The 15,569-nt window shown below is 40.5% G+C and overlaps 1 protein-coding gene across 1 annotated transcript in view; it reads left to right on the forward strand.

The window, feature by feature from the left end:
* AK9 (adenylate kinase 9) overlaps window positions 1-15,557 on the forward strand; it is a 155,146-nt gene extending 139,589 nt beyond the window's left edge. The window contains exons 35-41 of the mRNA XM_034765894.1: window positions 431-651; window positions 5,000-5,196; window positions 5,484-5,653; window positions 7,805-7,903; window positions 7,983-8,085; window positions 9,374-9,488; window positions 15,197-15,557. Coding sequence (XP_034621785.1) covers window positions 431-651; window positions 5,000-5,196; window positions 5,484-5,653; window positions 7,805-7,903; window positions 7,983-8,085; window positions 9,374-9,488; window positions 15,197-15,399 — 1,108 coding nt within the window. The 3' untranslated portion in view covers window positions 15,400-15,557. The remainder of the gene's footprint in view (window positions 1-430; window positions 652-4,999; window positions 5,197-5,483; window positions 5,654-7,804; window positions 7,904-7,982; window positions 8,086-9,373; window positions 9,489-15,196) is intronic.
* Window positions 15,558-15,569: the final 12 nt, after the last annotated feature.

The raw sequence follows: 15,569 nt of genomic DNA on the forward strand, positions 1-15,569 counted from the left end.
ACACCTTCCCTAAGGCTCCTAGGCCAATGGGAACTGCAGAGTCAGTGCTCAGGGAGGAGCAGCACACGGAGACCGCCTGCCCCCTCCCAGGGGCCGCGAAACATGCTGGCCGCTTCTGGGAGCGGCGTGGGGCCACGGCAGGCAGGGAGCCTCCACTTGATTCCTCAGAATTGTGTAATGATAAGAACGAAAGACAATTTTTTCTGTATTGATGACAACACGATTCTTGATAACAGAGCTGTATTTCCTCAACAGTGCTCTATAGTTTCAATAAGCGTAATTAAAAAAATATTGATAGTGAACTCTAATGTATAAATTTTGACATTCAATCAGATAATCATCATCAGGGAAAATATATATTTTGTATGTTTTTGATTCTTCTTATGTCAACGCTGTTTCCTAAATCATTGCTATTTTTTATTTTCTTCAGTCCACCTTATCCTATACATGACAGCTCACAGATTCTAGCTATTCAGAACTCCTGTTATAAAAAGCAAATTGATGCTATTAGGACTTACTATGAGAAGGAACATCAGAACTGGTGTGTGGTTGATGCATTCCGCAGCAAGTGGTGGGTCTGGAACAAAATATTTGAGGAAGTTCAGGTGATCATTAAACAGATCCAGACATATTTGGAAAGAATAAGAGAAGGTAAAAGAAGAATTGCTGTTTAAAAATAGTGCTTGCTGCTTTGTAATTGTAATTTAAGGAACCCATTGTGTCACATTTAGATTCAATTTTAATTTACTTCAAACTATACAAAGCAATAAAACCCAGGCAAAAACATTTTAAGCTGGATTTAAGTTTCAGAGCACATTTCAGTTACTTAGTAGTAATAAAAGTCTTACAAGAAAATAGTACTTATAAAAAAATCTAATATCTTGACTACACTGGGAAAATGCATCATGTCAGAAACTAATAAATGTTATCTAGTGTGATGCAAAACACAACTTGCATAGATAGAGGCTGACCATGTTAGTTGGTCGTGGTTAATGCTATTGGTTTTAAACACGAGTCTCTTGTCTACACCATGTTACATTACGTTAACAAAGAGCTTGTCTACATGGTGAAGTAATGCACTCTACAGGGGTGTGATTTCTAAAGCGTACTAATGAGTTATGCATTAATTGGTCCATGTAGATCCTGCTGGTGCACACTAAAAGTTCCCTAGTGCGCTTTAACACGCACAACACTATGTTAAAGCGCTCTAGGGGACGAGGTAAGCAGTCATGGAGTAAGAGGAAATGGCCTCCCATCGATCAGTAACTGGTTAAGAGATCAGAAACAAAGGGTAGGAATAAATGGTCAGTTTTCACAATGGAAAGAGCTAAATAGCGGGGTCCCCCAAAGATCTGTATTGAGACTTGTGCTAGCCAACATAATCGTAAATGATCTGGAAAAGGGGGTAAACAGTGAGGTGGCAACGTTTACAGATGATACTAAATTACTCAAGATAGTTAAGTCCAAAGCTGATTGTGAAGAGTTCCAAAGGGATCTTACAAAACTAGGTGACTGGGCAACAAAATGACTGATGAAATTCAATGTTGATAAGTGCAAAATAATGCACATTGGAAAAAATCATCCCAACTACACATATAAAATAATGGGGTCTAAATTAGCTGTTTCCACTCAAAAAAGAGATCTTGGAGTCATCATGGATAATTCTCTGAAAATATCTGCTGACTGCAGCAGCGGTCAAAAAAAGCTAACAGAATATTAGGAACCATTAGGAAAGGGGATTGATAATAAAACAGAAAATATCATAATACCACTATTTAAATCCATGTGATTCTAGTCATCCCATCTAAAAAAAAGATTTACTAGAGTTGGAACAGGTAAAGAGAAGGGCAACAAAAATGATTAGTTTGGAGTATGGAACAGTTTCCATACGAGGAGAGATTAAAAAGCCTGGGACTGTTCAGTTTCAAAAAGAAGAGACTAAAGGGGGATATGATAGAGATCTATAAAATCATGAATAGTATAGAGAAAATGAATAGGGAAGTGTTATTTATCCCTTCACATAACACAAGAAATAGAGGTAATGAAATTAATAAGCGGCAGGTTTAAAACAAACAGAAGGATGTACTTCTTCTCACATCGCACAGTCAACCTGTGGAACTCTCAGTGGATATTGTGAAGTATAACTGGGTTCAGAAAAGAATTAGGCAAGTTCGTGATCCATCAATGGCTATTAGCCAAGATGGTCAAGGACGCAAACCCATGTTCCAGGTGTCCCTCCTTAAACCAATGCAATTTAATGTGCGGATGTTCTAAAATCAATTTAAACCTGAATTATATCTGTTTAGTTTGCACCTTTAAATTTACTAATGCAAGCTAAACTGCTATTACTGGTTTTAAACTGCTATAAGTATGTCCACAAAAAGAGTGTGCATCAATTTAAGTAAATCAGTTCTTAAACCACTTTAAGTTAAACTGGTGCATCTTCTCTGTGTAGACAAGCCCTATGATGCATTTTTCCAGTTTAAACAAGGTCTAAGGACTTGTCCCCACCTTGCCACAAACTAAAAGTTTGTGTAGACAAGCCTTAAGAGACCCCCTGTCTCTCCTTGTGACAGATTATCACAGCTGAGGTCAGCAGAGTTGGTTGAGGTGGAGCCCAGTTGATATGAAAGGGAGTTGCAATTAAGATGTTCTCCAGTAGGACTCCTTAGCATCTTTTGGAATTTGCTTCCTCACCCTTCACTCCTTGGTACAAAGTAGCCTGAGTTTGCTGACCTTCAGTTTCCTTCCCAAATCCTCAAAAATTTCCTGTTTAGGTTGTTAGGTAGTGCAGTAGAATCTGTTTGGGGGTTGAAGTTTTGTTTATACTTTTGTGATTGCCAGAGTATTGTATAGTGGGAGGCACTGGAAGAGACCTTTTATTCTACTTATATATTTGAAATACTTATTAAGGATGCTCAGCCTACGACTGATGCTTTGTTTTATAAACTGGTATAAATAAAAATACATTTATAAACACAGAAAATTCAGAATTAAGGTTAATCTTACAAGGTTTGTTTTTTGCAGTGTTGTAGCCGTGTTGGTCCCAGGATATTAGAGAGACAAAGTGAATGAGGCAATATCTTTCATTGGACCAACTTGTATTTGTGAAAGAGAGCTACACAGCTTTCAAGCTACACAGACGTCCTGAAGAAGAGCTGTGTAGCTTGAAAATTTGTCCTTCACCTACAGAAGCTGAACAGTAAAAGATAGTACATCACCTACCATGTCTCTCTAAGGTTTTGGTTTTTTACCGAGTGTACACTCAACCTTAACAAAATTTTTGTTTGTCTGGGAATTAGTGAGGTTGGAAAGCAAGGAACTAGGAGTCATAGGAAGGCAGGAAACAGAAGCTTTACTTGGTCCTTGGCTCCTTAGCAGTCCTCTGTGAGTTAGATACCTCAGATTCCTCAGGATCCATACGTTGATTCCTCTTCTCCTACCAGCTAATAAGGATTCTGTTACTATCTGCCACTCTGTGAAGGCATTACAGATTCTGCTACTGTGAAGTACAGAAGCATCTTGCATTTTGCCAGAGGATGGAATCTGATAACAAAGTGTCTCTGCAAGTCCTGCCTCCACTCCCTGGCTTCTTCATGGAAGAAGCCTGAGTGGATGGGCGGGGTGAATGGGAGTGCTTACTATTTGGGAGTGTAGTGAGTACATTGATTCTATTTCAGAGTAGCAGCCATGTTAGTCTGTATCCGCAAAAAGAACAGGAGTACTTGTGGCACCTTAGAGACTAACAAATTTATTAGAGCATAAGCTTTCGTGCATCCGAAGAAGTGGGCTGTAGTCCACGAAAGCTTATGCTCTAATAAATTTGTTAGTCTCTAAGGTGCCACAAGTACTCCTGTTCTTTTTATTGATTCTATTGTAGTTTTTAAAGACTGCATGAATACAAAGCATCCATATACAATCTTCACACTTTTATTAAGTTTAAATATATGAATAAATAAATCCATGGTCTCTGAGGGGACAATCCCATTTAGAGAAATCTGCTGGCAATAGAGAGGATAAGAGCTGATGCCTGAGATCCGGGAACACAGAGGCAGAGGCAGATATTTTTTCGTCTTCCAAATGTAACTGGGGTGAGGGGTGTAAGTGGCGAACTAACATAATATTGTTATTGATTTGCTATTAGTATGAGTACATAACAAATGTTACTTGAATTGGTTTGTTGTTCTGTGGGGACCAAATTGCTATTCTTTGAGGATCAAATATAGTCCTGGCATAAACTGACACATTTTAATTGTTGAGTTATCTTACACCAGGGTTGAGTTTGGCCACAGCTATCCTTGAGGATGGTGCAATGTAAGTTAGAATGCTTGTGGAGGAAAGACATGCTGTCTTATTTTACATCCTCCTTTTGCTTCACCTGTTACAGCCCTCATATTGACAGCTGAACTTCAATCTTCTAAACTTCAGTCATAACCCAAATAATATTTAATTCCTCTTTAATCTATAATTTGAACATCAGGCTTTTAAAATATAAATTGGATTTTCTTAGATATTTTATTCCAAAAGATCTTGAATAACTCTGTTAGCTAGACCCTCAAATTTGTAAGACTGGGGTGAATAAATGAGAGTTTTTATCACATTCTAATTTAAACTCATTCTCATTCATGTCAAGAAATCAAATAACAATTGAAATGTTCCTTTGTATCAGAGGAATGAAACAGTACACCTCTAATGCTAAACTACCTCAAAGAAAGCTGAGTAATAAATTAATCATAAGTGGGAACCTGCAACATTAGCTATTGTATTTCTTAAGTAATTGCTAAAGAAAAGATTACCAACATAAATTAATAAAATATTTTGCAACCTAGTTACTTTAATAATCAAATTATTTATAAAGATTGCCAGTTTGTGATTCTCATCATTGAGTATAAGCGTTACATTTCCACAAAGTATATAATCCTCAAAACTGCAACATTTTGTACTGCATGTGAAAAATGTTTAAATGTTACAAAATAACATTTTATTCTATTATCGACAGGAAAAGCAGCCAGTATTGCTGATTTATGTATCACACCCCAAGAGCTGCAGTCTCGGCTGGGAGAGTTTGGACAATATTGTCCTGTCAGCCTCGCAAAAAAGGGTGAACTGGTTGACTGCTCTGTAACCTCATCATTGCAGTCTGCAGCAGAGTTTCGAGGACACTATTACAAAATGGCTTCACAGGTGGAATTGAATGTGCGTAGTCCACGAAAGCTTATGCTCTAATAAATTTGTTAGTCTCTAAGGTGCCACAAGTACTCCTGTTCTTTTTTTAAGGGGCTCAATGGCCTCAGCAAGGGTGGGATAGGATGAAGGGTAGCTTAACTAGAAGCAGGTACTGCATCTGTGAAAGGTAGGGAAGTAGCAGCAAGAAAGAGCAGCAGAGCCAGAATGCAATAAGCCACATCTCGTGTAGCTTGTATAATGTTTATATAATGCTATGTTTCTTTCGTAATACAAACGTTTATTTTCTCTTACTACAGGAATTCTTGAATGCACCAGAGTTGTATGTGCCACCATTAGCACCTCATCCTCTTCCCTCACCAGATATGCTACCAAAGAAGCTGACAATGGCAGAAGTGAAGGCCTTATTCCCTAAAAAGGCTGAAATGCAAGGATACTGTCCAGTCACTTACCTAGATGGAAAACAAAGGTAAATCCTTACATTTCCCAGAATATTTATTTAAAAAAAAAAAAGGACCCTGACAAAGTACTGCTTTTCTCTTTTCAACAGAAACAACAATTACAATTCTTTACATTGTGCCCTTGCAAAACTTTTGTAAAATAAACTTTTGAAACCCACTTGGCTTCGGGCTTCATTATGAACCTGAAACATTGAAGAGATTACATAAAACATGAAGCGGGCTAAACCCGCATAGATTTGTGTTCCCCAAAAAAACAGAGTGCCTACTCCTGTTTTTCGCTACTGCCTAGTGGGGTCCAGTAGCCTTCCATCCTTCATTCCTTCCGATATTTTCACAGGGCAGCCTGTGAGACTGCTCCAGTCTTTTTCTTCTATGGTGGGTGAATGGGCAGCCAGTAGGCCATCTCTCCTCTCCTCAAGATCTATAAGTGTCTTTTAGGGCCTGGTGACATGACTGGTCCTTTTGCTTTCTGCAGTAGTGGTAGTTAAAAAGTCTGCTGCTTTAGCTGCTGTTGATGCCACATTAGCCCTCATTCTGAGGCTGAAAGATATCCTACTAATTTGAAATTCTGTTAACATGGGTGTGCTCTGAAGTATTTCTAATGAGCAGAATGAGGCCAGCCAGTAGAGCATCCTCAAGAGGATCAGCTTCTACACACCTCCAGCAGACAAAGCAGGTGGAGAGCAAACAGGTTTGTTATCCCTGCAAAGATCTTTCCTGGAGCTAAGGAGCAGACCTACTACTAACAGGTCCCCTGAAACAAGTAGGGAAGAGAGTTGACCAGATGGCTACCTCTTGAAGACTTGGGGGATAGATTGGGAGAGGTTCTTATACTGTAAGCTCTTTGAGGCTGGGACTGTTTCTTCTTTTGTATCTTGTACAGTGCGAAGCATATTATTGTCACTTAATACATAATAGATAAGGCTAAGATTATGTCATGGAGGTCATGGAATCCGTGACTTCCAGTGTCCTCTGACATTTTCCGCTTCAACCCCAGGCTGGCGGGGCTGTAGCTGTCAGCCAGCAGCGGGGTCCCGGAGCTCTCAGCTGCCACAGGCAGCGGGGCCCACTGCAGCTCCCAGCCACTGTGGGGGCAGGGCTGCAGCTCCCAGCCACTACAGGTGGTGAGGGGACCCCCGGAGCTCTCAGCCACTGTGGGCGATGGGGGGAGGACCCTGGAGCTCCTAGATACCGTGGGGGGCAGGACCCCTCCCCAGCCACCACATGGGGCCCCCACAGATCCCAGCTGCTGCAGGTGGCAGTGGGAACCTCGGCACTCTCAGCCACCCTAGTGGCAGGGGGACCATGGATCTCTGAGCCACCAAGGGTGCCTGGGGAACCCAAGAGCAGCAGCAATGGTGGGTGTTGGATCCCCTCCTCCCCATTTTGTCACAGTTATTTCTAGTAAAAGTCAGGGACAGGTCTTCCGTGAATTTTTGGTTATTGCCAGTGACCTATCCCTGACTTTTACTAAAAATAACCGTGACAGAATCTTAACCTTAATAATAGATCACATAGGACTCCCTCCCCTACCTTCTCTAAAGATGGCTAAACATATGGGTGAGCTTGAGCCTTTTGGAGGGGAGTACGTCCTGTGAGGAGAGGATCTCTGTAGCCTTATTTTTGATTGTGACAAAACTTGCATGGTTTGAATGGTTTCAACCAAGATTTACTTTGGGTTTTCAAGTTGTTAATTATTCAAAATGGCACCCAAATCTCAGACATTCTAAGAAGATACAAATTGAGCCACCAGTATCACACACTAAGGCCACAAAGTTCTCCTAAAAAGGTAGCTGGGCATTCACTCATTGTGGGAAAACCCATGGTTGGGATAGAGCTAGCATAGCCAGCTCTAGACCACCCCTTCTCAGCTTCAAAAATACTCATCCAGAGAAACAGTCCCTGTAGGAAGCTGTTTACAGGCAAGTCTAGAGTAGGGCCCATGTTCCTTATTGAGGCAATGTACCCGATTCAAATTGTGAGCTATGAGTAGCTCTGTCAGTCACATGATGGGAGCATGAACTATCATACCCAGTTGTTTTTGTAATTAGTAGAGCTATTAGATCAGAACAATCCTAATTTTTAATGTATTTAAATAGCACAAGTGATGCTTCATATTCCTTGTAGATATATACTTGTTTCTTATTCTGTCTTTTGAGATACGAAGCCTTGGTACCTGGCACCATTGAGTATGCTGTGGAATATCGAGATAAGCTATATATTTTTGAAAGTGAAGAAAAACTCCAGAAGTTTATGAGGTGAATTTATTAACTTTTATTTTAACTTTTAATCATTTCATATTTTTTGTCTTGAAAGCACTTAACTTCTTTGTCTTAGGTTACCAGAAAAGTACTGGAATCAGAAGCTTCCACATAAACTCCCTCCAATAAAGGAACCAGTTCTACTTACTGCTCTTCCCCTGACTGGATATCTTGAACAGGCTAGTTTTTGCTTCTTTAATTTAAATTAAATTTAAGCTACAACATAGGATCATACTGTGTCTTCTGATTTTTGCTTTTTATTTTAAAATATATTATTAATCTTGATTTTATTAATAGAAATTCAATAAAGATCATGGTAATATATGTACTTACAGTTAAGGGAGGATACTACTGGTAGTTTAAAAAATGGCAGCTGTTTGAAGCTATTCGGAGATTTGTAATCTTAAAGCAGTCCTGGGGAAGATTAATTAATGGGCAGAATCCAGGTGAGGTGATCAAAGATACATGATAAACTGCAGAACAATGTAATAAAATTTATCCCAAAGTTCCTCCATTTATCTTATGGCTCTCTAATTTATCACAGAGTTATACTACTACATACATAGTGTTTTTGTGTAAAATACATATGGAGCTAATATCCATGCCCATTCAGTTTGTCAGAGGCCTATGATCATATCATCTGCCCCCTAATCCATCTTTGCATCCACTAATCCATTGTAGGTGGGATGTGCAGGTGGTATAAAGCTGACCTTTGTACTGCTCTAATATTGGTGCTGCTTTGTGCATAGAGAGCGGCTGTAACTTAAGCCAGCCTTTAATGGTGATGGAGGACCAAGGATACAGAGGACCGGCATGGTATAGGGCATTCCTGTTTGTTGTTTTAGTTTTTATTGCAGTTGCACTTAGGGGTCTTAATCATAGCGTAGTGCTGTTTTGTACAAACGCATAACAAAAACATAGATCCTGCTCCCAGAAGCTTGCCTTCTTTTCCATGCTGTGTTGGCAACAAGGAGAGTATGTGACATAAGAATCTCTATTTTGGCTTTGTGGCATTGGAGGATCACTCTTGTTCTGGGGTGATCCTCTGAAAGTTAAACTGGGTTTATGAGCTGAGTATGATGATAGTACAGTACAGCATGGAGTAGCTACACTGCACTGGCAGGTCTGGCCATGCATGTTCATATACATATGTTTGCGCACACTCTCACGTAAAACTTACATGGCGTTGCTAACAGTATGGCAACTTGCCATGGGAAAGTGTTATTAAAATAAATACTAAACAGGCATTTTATTTTCTATAACATATGGATGGAAAAGATAACATTTTACTCCTGTTGAAGTCAGTAACAAAACTCCCATTTATTTAGATGCTCAGACACCATGGTATATCAAAACTTATACAGATAGACTTACGTGACAGCAGGATCAGACCTTTAATGTATTTTTGGTATACTGTGTTCAAGTCCTTGCTACATGGCCTTCTTAAAACAATTTCTATTTCTTCAGGGGATAGCAACTGCTCTAATAAAAGCTATGAATGAAGTGGGCTGTTTAAAGCCAAAGTTTCCGTTCTTAAGTGTAAAAAAAACTGCTCTGCTGTTTGTGGCCTATCATTTAAAAGGTATGGTAAAATGTGCTATAGTAATAGCATTAATTGAATAAATGGAATGAATTTTTTTATATAATATTTTTAGATAAAAATTCTATCATTGACTCATCTGATTTCCCCATTCTTCTGAAGTCTGATTCTTTAAAAAATAAATACTATATATAGCATAGTACATATAAACACATTTTTGGCAAATATATAGAGCACCAAGGGGAAAGAGGTATTAGTAGGCCCCCCAAAAAATATTGTGAGACTCTAATGTTACTTTATCACCACCGTACTAGGGAAATTTCCCCCCTCCCCCAAATTAACTAGTTTTAAAACACAACAAAAAAAATTGCTTTTAAAGCTAGCTGGAGCTATAGTGTAAGCCAGTCTTGGGCAACCTGAACCATTTTAAAACTGGTTGGAGTCACTGTAATGGATTCAGGTACTGATCCACTAAATTAGATCTAGTTATGATACAAAAAGCTGCATCAGTAACTTTCTAGGGAAGGACACGGGTCAAATGTACATGATAATATAATTAGATCTTTTAGCAGCCTTTACCATAGTCAAGTGTTGTTGACCTGCTAGCTTGTTTGTGAGGTCACTGGGGAAAATTTCAAAATGTATGGGTAAGGCTGTGAGTCTGTCACAGAGGTCACGGATTCGGTGACTTTCCAGGACCTCCCATAACTTCCACAGCTGCAGCGGCCAGTATGGCTGACCCCAGGGCCAGCTGCACCAGTTGCTCCTTGGGTGGCCTCAGGCAGCTGGCTCCAGGGCTGCCTGAGCAGCAGCAGTCCTGGGGGTGGCCCTGGAGCAGTGGTCCCAGGGGCCACCCCAGAGATTGTCGGAGCAGCGGTCCCCGGGGCCTCAGAGCAGTGGGTGGTATGGGGCAGTCAACCCCAGGGTCCCCCGCTGTCCCGAACAGCAGCACTCCAGGGCCCTAGGAGCAGCTAAGATTTAGTCAGGGGTATTTATAGTAATAGTCATGGACAGGTCACGGGCCATGAATTTTTGTTTATTGCCAATGACTTTTACTAAAAATACCCATGACTAAATCTTACCCTTACTTATGGACTGTTATACTACCAGTATGCTGATAATTTTCAGTTCTGCATCTCATTCTTATTGAACCTACATTATTTAGGATCTCCTTACTTTCCCAGTAGATAGATAAATACAATCCTTAATGAAAGTTAGCTGACTTAAACTCAGTTCATAGAAGATTGAAGTGATACTTGTTGATAGAATAAAACATCTTTTGGAATTGACAGGTGTAAGGACTGCTTTCGCCACTTAGGGAGTATGCCCAAATTTTGTCTCAGTTGTTCATGTCAGCTTATTATTTGACTCTTCACTGCTCCTGGATACACAGGTGACTAGGGTGGCCTAAAGAACTTTTCATCTGTAGCTAGCCCAGAGAGGGCAAGCTCTCCTCTCCAGTGTATTCAGGAGTCTAACAGCTCCCTGGTTTGTGACTGAGCTTTCTATGCAGATATAGGAGGCAGTTCAGTGTTGTTGCTAGGGGACTCTGGGCAAGACCACATCCTTTACTTCCACTCACCAGAAGTCTTGCCTGTGATAGAGTAATATGTTCAGTGGTTCAGCTCTCCCCTGCCTTTTGTTATTTTTAACCTCTTGCTTTACATGGGTTGTTTTTTTTTTAGATAACGGCAAGTTATCTTCTCTATCAGGTTCTTCACATACTTTGTGTCTCTGCGGAGCTTTCAGAGCACTGAGGTCTTCTCTAATAGATTAATTAATAGTTTACTAGTCACAGTCAGGGAGTCAACCTTGTAAAACTTTCTTGGCCACCTGGATAAAATTCTTCTTGTGCATGGATAACTAGCTTGACCCTAGAAATCCTAGAATCCTAGACATCTATGGTTATCTCCAAAACTGGATAGAATTGCATCTCAAATCTGGGTAAATCTGGTGGTTTTTTTTTTTTTTTTTTTTTTTTTAAGATGTAGTGGTGGTTCAAGAGGAGTCAAGGACATGTCTTGACCCTCAGGAGTGTGCAATGAGCTGGAACAACATAATCCCTGATCAACCACCTATGAGCCTCAAGCGCCATTAGATGCCTTATCACTAGTTTGGAGAGCCCTGAGTGGGACCTGCATTTGGTCTTACAGACTCTTGCTTCATCATTTTTCAGTTCTTCTTTGAGTGATTGCACATGTGCATTCCACTCTTGGTGTCTGTGCACCCAGCACATGGGCATTGGAAACTTTTCCCCTCTGTGGTACCCATTTGGTATCTTGAGCTCCCACTCCTGACACATGCCACTTTGTGAAGGTATGAAGGGCAGAGTCATCCTTAGTCCCGCTCAGTTCCTTCTTACTGCCCACAATTTATGTTGGAACTCTGTTCTATGCTGGAACAATTCTTCTCTCGGCCTTTGTGTAACATAGTGTATATATATATATTGTTAGTCTAGTTCTTAGTGTTAAAAAAGCAATTTTTTTGGATTTGTCATTTCCCCGTTTGGGGTCTTTCTATTCATGGTACCAAGGTGTGCCCTGGTCACCAGGTGCTTTTTACTCCAGGCCTATGCCAGTTAGCAACTTGCACAATACCTTCCTCGCATGCTTGGGAGAGGCACCCATGAACACTGGGGTGCCAGAGTTCAAGCCTAGGATGAAAAAGGATAGGAAGGCCAGGCTGTAATTCCTGCTGATGGAAGTGGTGCTCAGCCCACAGTCAGAGTCATCCTAGTCTGACCCAGTGCTGAGTGCTGCAGCTTCAATGAGAGGTGCAGTTCCTGTGTTAGAAGAATCCCGGCACCATTCTCCCTTGCCTGCACTGAGGAAAAAGTACAAGGCTTCCAGGGGAAGATCTCCAGCCTCTAAGTCTGGTATGATGGTCAAGGAGTTGAATAGAGTGCACCTGAACCCTAAGCACTCCTCCAAATATCTGCCTAAATCAGCACAGTCGGTTCCAGCACCACAAGAGGCATTGTCGAGGCCAGAAGAGGCATCATCAACTTCTTCGGCACCACAACAAAAGACCATCTCAGTGCCAACTACTCCAGAGGTGTTTGCAGTGGCAAGGAACTTTAATTGTCTTTCTGTGCTAATGTCCCTATGCGTATTCTCTGCCACAAGCAGGATACAAGCCAGGAGGAAGAGCGTTTGCATACCTTGGACATCAAAAGAACCTTGGTGTTTTACCTAGATAGAACCAGATACTTCCGTAAATCTTCCCAGCTGTTCATAGCAGTGGCTGACAAAGTAAGAGGTCAGTCAGTCTCCACCCAGAGAATTTTTTCTTGGATCTCATCCGATATACGTATATGCTCTGAATTGGCTAATATCATTCCGCTCATCAGAATTACAGCTCATTTGTTGAGGTCACAATCAAACTCAGTGGCCTTTTTGGCACAAGTTCCAGTTGCAGACATTTGTAAAGTGGCAATCTGGTGCTTGGTCCACATTTGCATCCCACTATGCTGTGGGTCAAGACACCAGAGACGATGCTAGAGTGGGATGAGTTGTTCTCCCATTTTTCTTGAAATAGAATCCAATCCTCTCTCCTGTTCTATGGCTTGTGAGTCACCAAGAGTGGAATGCACATGTGCAATCACTTGAAGAATTAAAAACAGTACTATCCTGTTCCATAACTGTTGTTCTTCAAGATGTGCTGAACATGTCCGTTCCCTGACTTTCCCTTCTATCCCTCTACATTGGAGTTATGGCAAGAAGGAACTGGGGCCAGGGGCTCTGCCCTTTATACCTGCACACAGCAGCATGAGCCAGCTGGGAAAATTCAAGCTGCCCAACCGGTACTATGGAGGGAAAAAGTTTCTGACAGCTGGGCACACAGACACCAAGAGTGGAAGGACATGTGCAACGTATCTTGAAGAACAACAATTAAGGAACAGGTTTGAAACCATTTTTATTATGACATGTTCTAATATTTATCTTTCTATCAAGACCTGTTTCCTTGTGACTATTAATTCAACAAGAAAGGTTTCAGAGCCCGCTGTGCTGTCAATGAAAGAACCATATAATATATTCTACAAAAACAAAGTGATTTCCTAATCCCCAAATGCTTTCTAATCAATACATTACATTTTCCACACTTCTCATGAAATTGTTGTACTATCTTTGTGTTCAAACCATTAACAACTTAAGGAGAATTTAGGGCACCATCTGGACATGTAAAGAGCCATGAAAATTTATCTCAAATGTACAGATTCATTCACAGAATCAGCCTCAAGTTTCATTTACTTTCTCCCAAAGTGTATAGACCTCCAAATTCTCCCTGGCCACGCGGATGACGTGCTGAATTGTTAACACTTTTGTAGCATCTGTTAAACAGTTCCAGGGATTCAACGTCATTCCACACACTCTGTAGCAGTTTTCTGGACAGAGCCTTGACTATTACAGAGGAGATATATAGAGTAGCCACTTGATGCTTGACCAATGCTTTTAACATTAAGTGCACCTCCTGTCCTCTTAAAATACATCCTTTGCGGGAAGGTGCTTTGTGCATTGGTCCCACTGTAGATTTTTCTAGAGCTTTTTTCTCAAGCAGTTTGGACTTCTGTCTTCCTCCCTTTTACCTACACTGTCTCTTTCCTTCATTCCTGTGCTTTACTATTTCACTGTTGTGCTTTAGTGCACATCAGTCACAGATTGTGGGAGATGCTGGGCTCCAGAATGGAAGTTTGGTACCTGATCATTTCTTTTCAGAACATCTGAAACAATCCACCCACGCTGGTGATTTACAAATAGGAAAACTAGAAGTAGAGTTTAGCCTAACACATGCCCACACTGAAATGACATCTAGTTTGTCTACCAGTTTTGACTCTATTGTTAGGGTTTTGTTTTAAAATCACAGCTAAGTGTTCCTATGGCTTTGGAAGCAATCTTCTGGTGGGCAGAAATAATAGGTATGGTCTCACTCAGAGTTCCCTAGTAACAGTGCTGAACTGCTTCCAATAACTGTGCAGAAAAGGCACTGCCTATAAATCACAGATTAGGAGAGATGTCACTCATGGAAAGGAAATGGTTAGGTTACCTCACCATAGTTATTCATGCCCACTAGCTTGACTGCTGTATTATGCTCTGCTTACAAATACACTTGAACATCACTCAGGGCTTCAGCTAGTGCCGCAGGCAGCTGCATACATTTTTAAGTAAGACAGATTGTTATAGCATGTAGCATAGTTCCCCATGCTGTCCAGTCCAGTTCTAGGCTCCATTCACGATATCGATTATCATCTATACAGCACTGACTGGCCTGAGATTTGGCTGTCTTAAACCACCAGTTCACCTATGCCTCATTACAATTACACTCAACAAGAATACTCTTGCTTTCTGTCACCATGGTTGAATACCAAAATGTGGGGTGGAAGAAGTGGGGTTGGGGTTGTGGTATAAGGCCCTTGGCCCTGAAATTTGTTTCCACTTGGCTATTTAAGATGTATTTTTATATGCTTTTTTCATGAAAGACCAAAAAGCTGAGCACCCATGGCTATTTAAATTCAAGTTATGAATGCTCTGCACTTCTGAAAATCACATCCCAAACCGTTTTTTTTTTAACCTGGGCATGTTGCCTTCGGATGTAGCCTGTGGTAGTGTTATCAGTAGTTGAGGTGGAAAGGTGTGGGTTTGATCTTTCTGTCTTTAATTTGTAATATGACTCCATATATCATGATGATTGCAATATAAATTTAAAAATATAAATGTAACATGGCATATTTTAATATACTTGATTTCTTGCAGCTTACAACCCCAGGAGCTCAGAATATGTACGAAAAAAGTACAAGAGGAAACTGGAGCAGTTCATAGATCACTGTGACCTCATCCCCTATTTGGGTACCAAAATGACGCGTAAATACAAAGAACCTCAAAATAGACCTATTGACTTTGATCACAAATTACAGATGTTTTTGTGTCTTAAAGATGTAGATCCAACCTCTGGTTAGTTTGGAATGTGCAATAATGAAATAATTGGACATTTTCATTGAACTACTGAATTCTGATTAGCTTGGTGAATATACTTATTTTGTACTTCAACTGGCCATAAAGGCTTATCCATAAAAGTAATTCTGTTAACAAAGAACGTTATACTTTTATGAATAGATAACTAAATTCT

The sequence above is a fragment of the Trachemys scripta genome, chromosome 3 (assembly GCF_013100865.1).
Source record: "Trachemys scripta elegans isolate TJP31775 chromosome 3, CAS_Tse_1.0, whole genome shotgun sequence".
Classification (NCBI taxonomy): Eukaryota; Metazoa; Chordata; order Testudines; family Emydidae; genus Trachemys; species Trachemys scripta.